At 45.9% G+C, this 14,374-nt stretch overlaps 1 protein-coding gene across 2 annotated transcripts in view; it reads right to left on the bottom strand.

Annotated features, from left to right (window-relative positions):
- Positions 1–2,715: 2,715 nt before the first annotated feature.
- Positions 2,716–14,374, bottom strand: part of LOC124012939 (insulin-like growth factor 2 mRNA-binding protein 3) — a 37,559-nt gene continuing 25,900 nt past the window's right edge. Inside the window, exons 8-17 of one of the 2 annotated variants that reach the window (XM_046327015.1) lie at positions 13,468–13,590; positions 10,202–10,337; positions 9,732–9,863; positions 9,418–9,486; positions 7,781–7,906; positions 7,632–7,670; positions 7,338–7,412; positions 6,913–7,044; positions 6,620–6,733; positions 2,716–5,880 (exon numbers count right to left, since the gene is read on the bottom strand). In XM_046327015.1, coding sequence (XP_046182971.1) covers positions 5,770–5,880; positions 6,620–6,733; positions 6,913–7,044; positions 7,338–7,412; positions 7,632–7,670; positions 7,781–7,906; positions 9,418–9,486; positions 9,732–9,863; positions 10,202–10,337; positions 13,468–13,590 — 1,057 coding nt within the window. In that variant the 3' untranslated portion in view covers positions 2,716–5,769. The remainder of the gene's footprint in view (positions 5,881–6,619; positions 6,734–6,912; positions 7,045–7,337; positions 7,413–7,631; positions 7,671–7,780; positions 7,907–9,417; positions 9,487–9,731; positions 9,864–10,201; positions 10,338–13,467; positions 13,591–14,374) is intronic. The other variant, XM_046327016.1, reaches the window with a different exon arrangement.

Here is a 14,374-nt window from a genome sequence, read left to right as displayed (position 1 = left end):
CTGACAGGTCGCTCCTACCAGGTGGCGTGGCGAGAATCTGTCTCCTCACCACGCGCTCTCACCACTGGTGTCCCCCAGGGCTCTGTTCTTGGCCCTCTCCTATTCTCGCTATACACCAAGTCACTTGGCTCTGTCATAACCTCACATGGTCTCTCTTATCATTGCTATGCAGACGACACACAATTAATCTTCTCCTTTCCCCCTTCTGATGACCAGGTGGCGAATCGCATCTCTGCATGTCTGGCAGACATATCAGTGTGGATGACGGATCACCACCTCAAGCTGAACCTCGGCAAGACGGAGCTGCTCTTCCTCCCGGGGAAGGACTGCCCGTTCCATGATCTCGCCATCACGGTTGACAACTCCATTGTGTCCTCCTCCCAGAGCGCCAAGAACCTTGGCGTGATCCTGGACAACACCCTGTCGTTCTCAACTAACATCAAGGCGGTGGCCCGTTCCTGTAGGTTCATGCTCTACAACATCCGCAGAGTACGACCCTGCCTCACACAGGAAGCGGCGCAGGTCCTAATCCAGGCACTTGTCATCTCCCGTCTGGATTACTGCAACTCGCTGTTGGCTGGGCTCCCTGCCTGTGCCATTAAACCCCTTCAACTCATCCAGAACGCCGCAGCCCGTCTGGTGTTCAACCTTCCCAAGTTCTCTCACGTCACCCCGCTCCTCCGTTCTCTCCACTGGCTTCCAGTTGAAGCTCGCATCCGCTACAAGACCATGGTGCTTGCCTACGGAGCTGTGAGGGGAACGGCACCTCAGTACCTCCAGGCTCTGATCAGGCCCTACACCCAAACAAGGGCACTGCGTTCATCCACCTCTGGCCTGCTCGCCTCCCTACCACTGAGGAAGTACAGCTCCCGCTCAGCCCAGTCAAAACTGTTCGCTGCCCTGGCCCCCCCAATGGTGGAACAAACTCCCTCACGACGCCAGGACAGCGGAGTCAATCACCACCTTCCGGAGACACCTGAAACCCCACCTCTTTAAGGAATACCTAGGATAGGTTAAGTAATCCCTCTCACCCCACCCCCCCCCTAAGTTTTAGATGCACTATTGTTAAGTGACTGTCCCACTGGATGTCATAAGGTGAATGCACCAATTTGTAAGTCGCTCTGGATAAGAGCGTCTGCTAAATGACCTAAATGTAAATGTAATGTAAATGACTTGATTCATGATGACTGCTAGCGAACCCTAACATTTTGAAAGTATGTCGACATCAGTTCAATCAAAGCTAACGTGATTTGACATAATTTTATCTGTGACCTATGACCTTGAGCCTTATTGGATGGGCACTTTAATGTTAATCTATTGCAGCCCCCAAGGGGCTTGCATTTTCAAGCTCTCCCCATAGATTTTGCAGCAATGTTTTGTCCCCATGAGTGACAGAACAATGCAACAATCATGGCGCAACTAGAGTACATTAACCCCTATCCTCCGTATTTTCCACTGGCTGCCCCACCACCACAGAAAGCACTGAGCTAGGCTGAAACGCTTGCATTTTGGAGCTGCCTTACTCCAGAAAGCAAAAGAAGAATGTTTGTATGCCGCTTTATTAACTCAATGATAGTTTTTTTTACATTGTTTGCAAACTGATGTATGGCAAAATAACATGCAAAACAGGCTAACTCCTATTTATTTGTTAAACAGCTGGAGCAGAGCCACTGGTAAAGGTTAATGAGAAACACTCAGACAGGATGCATCCGTTAAGCTTTACATTCTCTTCTGTGTCCCTCTGAGGAAGGACTTGATGTACAAGAGACAGAGATTGCTTCCCTAATAGCACCCTTTTCGCTACTTACACTTTTACTGTGGGGGGAGGAGCTACACATCCACAAGCGCATTAGTGAGGTCGATGACTGATGTTGGACAATTAGGCCTGGCTCAGTCAGCATTCCAATTCATCCCAAAGGTGTTCGATTGGATTGAGGTCAGGGCTCTGTGCAGACTATTCAAGTTCTTCCACTCCAAACTCAACCATTTTTTTGTATCAATCTCGCTTTGTTCACAGAGGCGTTGTCATGCTGCTTACTCCTGGCATCCGCCAAACCCAGATTCGTCTGTCAGCCTGAGAGACAGTGAAATGTGATTAGTTACTCCAGAGAAGGCTTTTCTACTGCTTCAGAGTCCAATGGCGGCGAGCTTTACACCCCTTCAGTCTATGCTTTGCATTGCGCATGGGGATCTTAGACTTGTGCGGCTGCTAGGCCATGAAAACCCATTTCATGAAGCTCCCGAAGAACAGTTGTGCTGATGTTGCTTCCAGAGCCAGTTTGGAACGCTGTAGTGAGTGTTGCAGAAGACAGAATTATGGGAGCTTGTGTGGACTACCACTTCGCAGCTGAGCCGTTGTTGCTCCTAGAGGTTTCCACTTTACAATAACAGCACTTACAGCTGACCGGGTCAGCTCCAGGAGGGCAGAAGTGTGAAGAACTGACTTGTTGAAAAGGTGGCATCCTATGAAGGTGCCATGTTGGAAGTCACTGTGCTCTTCAGTATGGGCTAATCTGCCAAGTTGTGTGGCAGAAATAGCTGAATCCACTCATTTAACTTTTGTATATAGTGTTCTTTCAGGCTGAGGAACCAACTAGCATCAAGTTGTAGAATCCTGAACTTCCCCTTTAACAAAATGTTAAGTTACATTTTATGGCATCTTACAGTAGATTGAAAAACCACGAGGGAAAAAAAAGACGAGTGCAAGACGTGGGAGCCAATTTCATTTTTTGGATTTATTCAGAGGCATTTGACAAGTTGAGCTGTGAGGGGGGTGAAGGGGCAGAAGCATGGTCGCAGGGAGGGGGGGCATCATGCTTAAACCAGAACACTTTTCCAAAAACTGACTCCCAAACCCAGTCCCTCTTTCCCACACAAACATGATTTTCCACATTACACATCCAGGAAATGCTAACCGAACAAATCGTTATCAAATCAGCAGGCCAATGTAGCATCCGTAAAGACATAAAAAGGTAAGAAAGAAGACTGGCTTAGTATTTATTTTTAGTCTCAAACCAGAAACAAAAAGGCAGGTCTTTTTTTAAAACATTTGTTTGTTACTTATTGTCCAGTCATTGAATCCAAAAACTTCAAACCGGTGAATTTGACCTTTTTCTTTTTCACAAAAACCCAGGCAAGAAAGTTGAATACATGGAAGCCACACCATCAAAAAGAAAAGCAGAAAGAAAAGCAAAATCTTGAGGATTTACAATCAATTAAGCTAGAAGAGTGTATATATATATATACACATATACACACACACTGGCAAAGGAAGCATCTGATAACTTTTCCATTATTCGTTCAAATTCTAAAGAGTACATGATTTATTTATTTTCATTAATATCTTGGAAATCAGAAAGGGGACAGTGGGAGAATAACCCTAAATCTAACAAAGAAGTTTGCCTCTAATTCAAATGTATCTAAAGAGGTAGATAAAAAAAATTAACGGGTGGAGAAAGGGAGGGGGAATAATAATTGTCACTTATGCCCCTCGTGGACATCAGCGCGAGGTTGAACCGCGTGAGCACGCACGAGTCCATGCAGAGAAGTGTTCCTGGGGGGGACTGAGGTATCGCAGCGAGCGCGTGGGCACTAGGCGGGGTGAGGGTGCGTGCCACCACAAACCCCCCTCAGCTGAGGTAGACAGCGTTCTACTGTGGAAGCATGGATACACACGAGCACTTTTACCACAATCAAAACATATTTACATTCTGCATGAAAAAAAAGGAAAAACTTGGGTATTTTGTTATCGGTTTTTTAAAACTATTTCTTTTTTTTCTTATGTTTCCCATCCCAATCAAGGTAAATTTAGCACATTTTCTTGTGTGCATCTTGGATTTTAGTGATGAATAACAATTGAAACTCACTTCAAATCAAGATTACAGCTGCTGGTTAAACAAAACTCAACCTTTCGTTAACGTAGCTTCTATAGCAAAATAAGCATCCATCGGTGTGACTCCCCTTACTTTCACCATGCAGTGAATGACACTAACGTAGACCAACTGCAGCTACTGGGGCCACCGCACATGGCCAAGCTTCCTCGATGAAAAAACCCTAGTCAGGCTGTGGACTGCACTTCAGCCTGTCACAAACCTGGGATGACTTCCAAATGGCACCCTATTTCCCCATGTAGTATACAACTTGGAGCACTATAAGGGAAATGGGGTGCCATTTGAGACTAGGATGATGTAATAAAGCAGGTAAGGCCTAAGCAGGTAAAAGAAATACAACAGAACAGACAGTGCTACTCTAACATGTCCATTTCTATGGCGGCTAGAGAGAGAACTCAGTGTTCAAGCCCCTCCATTTGTGTGCTACCCATTGCACTTCCAGGAAGGCAAAAGGAAAAATCATTGTGTGAAAAATGTAACGTACCGTCAACAATAAGAATGTCAGAATCCCAAAACTAAACGGCATTGCTGCAATATGTACGTTTGGCATTATTCAGCATTACTCTAATATATTCGTTGTTTGTAGTTTTCATTAGATGGTGGATACACCTCAGGAAAACTGAGGCAATTTCTTTCTCGATACTCCCGTCAGCAGCCAACAGTTTGGTGCCAACTCTGCCCTGGGCTCTATGTACAGAGACTTTATGAACAGGGCCACCGTCGACATTGTACACGTTGCCGCCGCCGGAGAGCGCTAGAGTTGAAGGCAAGGTCAGTTGGCAGCTGACCAAATTTTTAATTTTCTTAAAAAAATAAAAATGTTCAATAACCATTAGCTTTATAAAGTATACAAAATACCACAAAGCAAAATAAAAAAGAAAGGAACATTTTTTTCATATATATAATTATTTTCTTTTTCTCTTCATCTTCTTGAGGTACTAGAGATCCTGAGGTAGTTCAGTACAATGCATATTAAATTGGTTTTCCTGGCCAACACCATTCAACACGTCCCTTAAGTGTTAATGACAGTGTTATCCTCGCCTCTAAATATATTTTATATATCTATAAAATGCATCCGAATTTATAAAATGCCACTATCAATAGCAGGACAGGGGTGCCCTGTTAGACCACCACCGGGGCCCCTGTCCAATCAAACACCAGAGTATTACCCCGAGCCCCGCCCCTCCATCTAAACCCCTCCCCCTAACCTTTCTCCATCCTACAAGGACTCAGAGCAATGCCTTTTTCTTTCCAAAGAAAATTCAGGAGAGAAAGTTTCAACCAACTAAACAAACTTCATCCAGGGCAAAAAAAAAGGTAAAATAAAAAGGTAAAAACAAAATTAACAGCCGTCATCAACATGTGAGGTGGTTGAGTGTGTTACCACACCAGGGAGGTGACAGGAGGGAGTTCATTATTATTTCTTCTTTGTGTTTTCTAGTGTACCAAAAAAACAACATTAAAACAAATAAGGAACCAATCAGGACCGAGGTGAGGGTGAGTGACAACATTGGAACCCTCAAGTACATTCTCACAGAGATGCAGACAGGTGTGGCGATGGGTTGGGGGGGGGTGTAAGGTCTCTTATCCACGCTGTGGTGTCGGCCGGGGGGGGGGGGTTAGTGTCGGTCGAGGAGGTCGTCGAGAGGGGGTGTAAGGTCGAGAGGGGGTGTAAGGTCGAGGGGGTCGTCGAGAGGGGGTGAGTGTGTAAGGTCGAGGAGGTCGTCGAGAGTGGAGGTGTACAGTTGGGTACCCATGACCCTTATCCCCTGAGATGAGCGCCTTGTCCCTGCCTGTGTTTCCCCTCCGGTCTCTGCTCTGGTCTGTCTTCGGGGGCGGTTCCGTCACTGGCCCCCCTGGGCCACCTGGACGCCCCCCTCTACTTCCGGGAAGGGCGGGGGAGGGGTGGTCCCTCCCCGCGGGGTGAGGGTTTGGGTTGCTGTTGCCGTCTCACCTGGGACAAGATCTCCTGGATCTTCCTCTGGGCCAGCTGGGGAGGGGTAAGAGGGCAGAGGTCAGGACATGTCATCTGACAATGACATGCACACATCCATTGCTTCTAAGGTGATGAGTAGAATTAAGAATTCATCAAGCAGCAAGGTTAACAACGGCTGCAACTGAAATAGCACCCCATTCCCTTTATTACAGAATGGCACCCTATTACTTATAAATACACAGGGTCCTGGTCAAAAGTAGTGCCCTATATAAGGAATAGGGTGCCCCTTCAGATGCAGCCATTGATTAATGCTACAATGAAGTGAAGCAGTATGGTGGACAATCCTTACATAGCAAGCAGACATTGTATACATTTTACACCCCCATTCACCCTACAGTCCACAACCTTACACTCAGCTTCATTCATAATGTGCCTATAGCATGAACCAGCCTTTTGGCTCACTAATCAGAGCTGACTGGGATGAATATGGACTCATTCTCTCTCCGTCAGATAGAACACGGCCTTGCCCAGTGGCAGAGGGGGAGGAACATCCCGTAATCATAGCTCCTCCCATCTGATCCCTTCAGAACCACATGAAGTGCAGAGGGGTAGATATGGAATTGTGCAACAGTATTAGTAGTGTAGTGAAATTATTCCAGACACACATTTTAATTAGTTTTACGCTCCGTTATTTAATTTCCTCATGTTTGTTTTTGATCTACTTACTTTATTGTTTTACTGTAAAGTGAGTTGCAATTTAATTGCACTTTAAAGTTTGATTTGTGTAACATACCTGGCTTGCATAGAAGTGTCCAGTGATTTTGACAATGACCTGGTCGTTCTCGTCAGGTGTCTGGTCTCTGGGGACCACCACCTCAGCACTGGTCAAGTTCTGCAACTCATTCACCTGAGGGGGAGGGAGAGACGGAAGGAAAGCGAGAAACGGAGTACGCGAGCGAGAAATTAACAAATACGTTTTTTATATTATGGCTAAAGTAATAAGTGTTGTTTTTAAACATTCTGCAGTAGAACTTGTACATTTTGCAATAGCAAATTGATCACACACACAGACCGGCCTCTGCGTACCGTTTTGCCTCCCTTGCCGATGACACGTCCAGCAGCGAAAGAGGGCACCTTGATGTGAGCCTCTAGCTTCACCTCCTCCTTCGGCCCAAAGAAGTTCTCTTCCTTTAGCTTCCCAAAGATGCGACCCTGAGCCTGGAACAGGGCAAACATCACACACTGGAGTCAGAGGAAATGACAACCCTTGACTGAAGCTGCAGAAGCATCTTTATCCAACTGTAAATATATGCTTTATTTGAGGTTATTTACTTGACAGGGATGGACAATCAATCAACATTTCTGCAACTGTACCAGAATTTGCCAGATAGCTATATTTTCAATTGTATAGACTACTGTGTTTTTGGGAAAAAGGACAACACTTTTCTCTGGTGCAGTGGGCATTGGACATAAATAGCATGGCTGGAGAGCACAGTCCTGAGGGCTCCTACCTTGAACTGGGCCTCTGGTGGGCCAGCAATGATCACCATCCTCTGCTTGGTGTCCATACCTTCTGGAGGGGCTCCCTGGCGGGAGGAAAATGACACGTGTTAACACATCTGCACACACATTTTACTTGCTCTAATTACTGCCCACTTTCACTTCACCCTGTCAAGGACGCATCACAACAGCCTGAAGGAGGCGCCACCCAATCCCAATCTCAACCCAATTTGCACTGCTGAGATGATTGATGGTATAAGCAACAAGACAAACTCATCTGAATGTTTGAAACAAAAATAAAATACCTGGTTTGCATCTACGACACTGACTTCATCTGCACTGATCTGAAATGTAGGGGGTGGGTGGGGGGGGGTGAAGGAGAACAAATAAGACGAGAAGCTACTTTAAGTTATTGAGATGCAGCTCAAACCCTCCTGTGAGTTAAGTTCCTCACCTTGATGGAGGCTCCGGCGTAGCGCGACAGCTGCTTGATGTGTTGACCCTGTTTTCCGATGATTGCTCCGACCGCCAGCGCCGGGATGAACAGATGGACAGTCTCAGACTCCGGCTGCCCCTGGCCCTGTGGAACAGTAGAGGCCACAAGACAGTAATGAGATCCCAGTCAGACCACAACAGAGCAGTTCTGACCGCAGGGATACCACAATCAGGCCTGGCAAACCGCGATAGCAGCCCAGATAGTGACCAAGCAACAGATGCAGCGGCACAGGAAGAAGGATCTCACAGTGGCTCGCATCCCAAATGGAACCCCATTCCTTATTTAGTGCACTACTTTTGACTATAGCCCTATAAGCCCTGGTCAAAAGTAGTGCACTACACAGGGATTTGGGAGCCATTTGGGGACACAGTCAGGGAGACTAGAAGCAGAGCTGATGGGAAGTTTCCTAAGTGCTTTATTAACAAAGTTGTACCTCATATTTACCAATCAAATCTAGGCCAATTCAAATCCCCTCAGTAGCATAGAGAATCACAATAGCACTGCATAACCATGAAAGAACCGAACATACAGTAATGAAGAGGTTGAACACAACTAATCAAATCGCAACTTCCAATGGAGTGTGTCCCAATTATCTCTCCTTTCTCACCAAGTGAGAACTTGTTCACTTCCTGTTATAAATTAGAAAGAAAAAGACTGATATGGAAATTCCCTCCTGCCCATGACAATACCAATTCAATACTTTTACATTTGTGGGAAGTAGTGATCGAGTGCACATTTCAGGAGGAATGACAGATTATTGGGATGCACCCCGGGCATAAGAGAACCACCCCGACTAGACAGATGCCCAAATCTGTAGCATCCAGTGCCTAGTTCAGGTAAACACAGCATTCCCAGAGGGTTCTCCATTTCTCTGCAGCAACTGAGCACATTAACTAATCCACACAGTATATGGATGTACCACTGATAATCCCTTTCAGAAAGGAGTGAATGCTTGGCTCTGCTCAGTCACTCCTCAGCGCTTCCAAAAAGACACTGTAGAACAGACTGTATTGAAGAGAAGCTGTAGTAAACTGTCTGCTCACTTCACATGGCTGGTGTTAGAGAAAAGTGGGTGAGATCTTTCAGATGAGGGGGCAGGAGGTATTAATGATACATTTAGTGCACACATGGCTCTGGTTGAAAGTAGTGCACTATATAGGGAATAAGGAGACATGTGGGACAGAGCTGCTGGGACTGCTGGTTTTAATCTAGAGGATGTCATCATATCATTACACTTCAGTCATCCAAATCATGGGTCACATTCAGAAGCCTCCAGATGGGAACAAACTTTTTCAAGAGGCAGTTCCAGATGAAACTGTTCAATAGACAGGTGTCCGCTTGAAAACATTTGTGCCCATTTGTAACCTTCTAAACACGCAAAGGTGTTCAATAACTGCTCTTTTGTCAGCTGAAGACTTGAGGGCCCAACTAAACCCAGACACTGGGGCCCCCTTCCCAGCAGGTTTCAGAGTAATGAACTTACACATGTTGTGCCCTCCCTAGAGGTCAAATGTTACTGCGAGCCCTACCTCGTTACCCTATCCGGCAGCGAGCAGCCAGAAGCCGTGCAAAGCACTGTGGGAAGGGAGACTTACAGAGACGGGCTGGCTGCTCCCCGACAGCACAGACGCCCAAAATGGCCCTTCACCCCCGAAGGAGCTGCTCTATAGGAGAGAATAACACGAAACCAAGTCACTGTCGTGCCCCCAAATGGCTGCACTAAGGAGAGAGGAACACAGACAGGGTCACTGAAAGATCCAAAATGGCTTCAGTCAGAGGTTGGTCTGTTTTAGGTTTCTTCTTGCAGAAAGTTCCAGTAAGGAGGGGGCCCATCTTTCAGCGTCACCAAGAGGCCCTGTGGAGTAGACCCAGGGAGGTAGGCGGGGTGGGGAAAGGTCCAGACACTCACCCCGAATGAATAGCCACCCTGGGCACCGGGAGGTGGGACGTTGTGTCCCATGGAGGGACCCATACCTGGAGCACCACCAGGGAACAAACCCAAAGCATTCAGGTTGAGTCCTGGAATCAGGTTCGACTGGAGCTGGGGATAGACAGAGAAGAGAGCGACAGAGAGAGAGATGGACAGAGGAAGAGAGATTTACTACCAGACAAAAGGAACTAGAACAAAAACCGTTCACAGGGAAACCGCTCGAATACATTTAAAGGCTGAGGGACGGCACACGCAGGTCCGTAGCATGCAGTTAAACATCACGTTTCTATACCTTCACTGTCATTTCAGTGATAAGAAACAAATCTCCCAGGTTGCGTTCCAAACGGCGCCCTATATAGTGCACAAAAGTAGAACACTGGAGGGACACTATGGATTCTTTGGTTCCACCAACACAGCGTGCCGTGCCCAGCGTGAGAACAAGGACCTACATTCATAGCGGCCACGTCGTTCTCATACGACTCCCTGACCTTCTTCATGACTTCCTCCTCGGCACGGGAGCAGGCCTCGATAGAACCCTTCACTGTGATGGTCCTCTCAGGGTTGTACAGGGTCAGGTCCTGGAGACTGAAGGAGAAGGACAGCCATTACCACCTTGATCTCTAGTGGATGTGTGTATTGTGATGGGAGACTGACCATGTGTTCGTTACACCTTGGAGTCATGGGGATTTTGTCATTGGTGTGTTAGTGGGATTATTTTAGAGGTGAATTTGACAAGACTAAAATGTACGCGTGTGCCATCCAGTCATTTTGATAACGTGATGACAATGGCTTGTGTGCATCAGTTAAGGGTGTACAATGGCGACCTGTCATTCGGGGCAGGTAGGTCACAGTGTTATAGGTTTGCAAACAATGTAAAAAAAATAAAAAAGATCCTTGAGTTAATAAATCTGCATACAATCATGGTCTCTTAAGGCAGCTCCAAAATGCCTAGCTTAATGCTTTCTGTGGAGGGGCAGCCGCCGAAAATACAGTGCATAGGATTTGGTCATGTTCCCTCGTTGCTCTGTAATTGGCTCAGTGTTGTGTCACTCATGGGGATACTACATCGCCACAGAATCTAGGCAGTTCAAGCCCCCTTGGGTGCAGCCCTAGACTTACATTAGAAGTGGCTATCCAAAAAGGCTCAAGGCCATTGGTCATAGATAAGATTACATCAAATCATGTCGTCTACCATAGCTTTGATTAGACCGATCAGGTCAACATCATACTTTCAAAACCGTAGCTAGCCAAGCAGTCATCATCATGAATCCTTGTCATATGAAGAGAAATTATAAAATCGGTGCTCATTGTAGCTCCGACTGGAAAAATACATTTTGAACGGTCATCGAACACAATTGTTATATAGATCATTAGTATCTCATTTGTCAACGTTGGAATTATAAATTTCTTTGTGTATTATAAAAAGCTCATGTGCTTTTCTCAACGAGGGGAGAATACTATAATGTTGTTGGGTCTGTAACCATGTTTGCCAGTGAGTTCAATAATAGACCCATGTAATTCCAGTTGATATTGCGAGGGTTATTTGTTTTGTACAATGTGCTGTCTATAAAAGTGGATCCTTGTGATTGTATTGTCCTTTTGACCACATAGGCCTAATAAAATACTTAAAAACAGTAAGCTAGGTAAAATTACATTCAGCAAGATGGAGGCCTTATGTGAACGAACACATGAATTTCTGCCCGTGTCCATTTTGAAAGTGCCGAAGGAAGATCTCCCTCATCGCAGCTCGTTTGCTTGAACTTGCTTATAGCCTACTTAAAAGCTAAGTGTTAATGATAAGAATAATCATCATTTACTGAACACAAATGTAATGTTTGTGTATGGTTCAAAAGTCAACTCATGTCAGCATTCGTTATTAAAGGAGAATACAGTTTTATGGTGTTACATAACTCCACAAGGAGTCAGCAGACAACATAATACCCTCTCCGAGTTGGGCATCTCCGGCGCGGCCCACGCTTGGATTGCGTCCTACCTGACAGGTCGCTCCTACCAGGTGGCGTGGCGAGAATCTGTCTCCTCACCACGCGCTCTCACCACTGGTGTCCCCCAGGGCTCTGTTCTAGGCCCTCTCCTATTCTCGCTATAACACCAAGTCACTTGGCTCTGTCATAACCTCACATGGTCTCTCCTATCATTGCTATGCAGACGACACACAATTAATCTTCTCCTTTCCCCCTTCTGATGACCAGGTGGCGAATCGCATCTCTGCATGTCTGGCAGACATATCAGTGTGGATGACGGATCACCACCTCAAGCTGAACTTCGGCAAGACGGAGCTGCTCTTCCTCCCGGGGAAGGACTGCCCGTTCCATGATCTCGCCATCACGGTTGACAACTCCATTGTGTCCTCCTCCCAGAGCGCTAAGAACCTTGGCGTGATCCTGGACAACACTCTGTCGTTCTCAACTAACATCAAGGCGGTGGCCCGTTCCTGTAGGTTCATGCTCTACAACATCCGCAGAGTACGACCCTGCCTCACACAGGAAGCGGCGCAGGTCCTAATCCAGGCACTTGTCATCTCCCGTCTGGATTACTGCAACTCACTGTTGGCTGGGCTCCCTGTCTGTGCCATTAAACCCCTACAACTCATCCAGAACGCCGCAGCCCGTCTAGTGTTCAACCTTCCCAAGTTCTCTCACGTCACCCCGCTCCTCCGCGCTCTCCACTGGCTTCCAGTTGAAGCTCGCATCCGCTACAAGACCATGGTGCTTGCCTACGGAGCTGTGAGGGGAACGGCACCTCAGTACCTCCAGGCTCTGATCAGGCCCTACACCCAAATAAGGGCACTGCGTTCATCCACCTCTGGTCTGCTCGCCTCCCTACCACTGAGGAAGTACAGTTCCCGCTCAGCCCAGTCAAAACTGTTCGCTGCCCTGGCTCCCCAATGGTGGAACAAACTCCCTCACGACGCCAGGACAGCGGAGTCAATCACCACCTTCCGGAGACACCCGAAACCCCACCTCTTTAAGGAATACCTAGGATAGGATAAAGCAATCCTTCTCACCCCCCCCTCCTCCCCCCTTAAAATATTTAGATGCACTATTGTAATTAGTCTCCACTTTTGTGGATTGGGGTGATCAGTCCTTGGTTCCAAATATTGGGGAAGACGCCAGAGCTAAGGATGATGTTAAAGAGTTTAAGTATAGCCAAATGGAATTTGTTGTCTGTATATTTGATAATAAGTGGTTGTTCCACTGGATGTCATAAGGTGAATGCACCAATTTGTAAGTCGCTCTGGATAAGAGCGTCTGCTAAATGACTTAAATGTAAATGTAATGACTTAAATATAATAATTTAAACAAGTCTGCCATATCAGCTATGGAGATATATATATATATATATATATTTTTTTTTTTTTGTAAAGGCAGTAAATGAGGCTAATTGAACTGCTTTGCTGCCAGACAAGGCTCCACTGATACCCAAGTGTAGCGATGTTAAGGATTCCCTCCATGATGCTGAAAGGAAAGCTCTGCTGTTGGGACAGCTTTATGTAGGCCCTAACAGTTTGTGGGCACCGTTTGTCATGGTATAGTACAATTAGTGCATTGTTTAGTGTTGTGGATTCGCTTGCATGCATCAACAACCAAAATTGGTTGAGTTTGCCGCACCAAGATTTACATACTAAACCCGCCATTATTATTTCAGTAGTCCGATAAATGAGAAATTCTGATTCTGGGACATGTGGTCATCTTACGGGGAGATGGTGATCTTGGTCTCTGTGTCCACTTCAATTTTTTTTAGGTTACGTCCTTCCTTCCCGATCAGTCGGCCCACAAAGTTGTTGTGAGCCAGAATCTTCAGTGGAATCTCCTCAGTACTGTTGATAGAGGAGAGCGAGAGAAAGACAAAAGGAGTCAATTGTTCAAGTTGAAGAATAAAAGTGGAACTGATGTTTTAGCAACATGAAATCTTAATCAAATCTGATCATATACTTAGTTAACATTCTGACAAGTGAGCAAATCGTCATTTTCACATTTTCATAAATTCATAGAATGTTTGGGAATTACAGAGAAAGGCATTTGTGAAAATTCCATAGCAATATAGAGGGAAGGCAGCCCTGCGGTTAGACAATGAATAGACACTGCAGTAAATAACACCATCCGTCTTGTCCAGGACCGGAGTCTATCTAGACTGGTAGGCCACAGCCAATCCACATTAGGCCTATATGCAAATAAGCTTTTGCCACACGGGCCTGCCATCCTTCACTTTAAACTGGACTGTGTGTTTACAGGCAGTAGCAACAGCGTGACTTTAGATTAGAACAGTCGCCAAAAACCACAAAATACACCGAATGGATTTTTAAAAGATAAGAGTCCTCTTAAATTTGGGAACTTCACAGTCCTATTGATCAAACAATGAAAAGGTAGTCTCCCTCAGAACAGGTGTTTTTATTTTTAAAGCTGCCCAAAGAGGACATTTATGGGCAGAGGCAACTCATTCCACTCTGAGGTTCCAGTATACAAGACAGTACCTTTCCCAGCATTACTCCTGAACCTGTATAAGCACATATCAGCAACACCTGATCTGGTGCTGTGATTGTGTGCATCCCTAACATGGGGAAGTAATCAGATATCTGGGCACGGAATCATAAATAATTCTGT

This window comes from Oncorhynchus gorbuscha, linkage group LG24 (genome assembly GCF_021184085.1).
Source record: "Oncorhynchus gorbuscha isolate QuinsamMale2020 ecotype Even-year linkage group LG24, OgorEven_v1.0, whole genome shotgun sequence".
NCBI lineage: Eukaryota > Metazoa > Chordata > Actinopteri > Salmoniformes > Salmonidae > Oncorhynchus > Oncorhynchus gorbuscha.
Note: the sequence above shows the minus strand (reverse complement) of the source record. Positions and strands in the feature narration are given on the sequence as shown.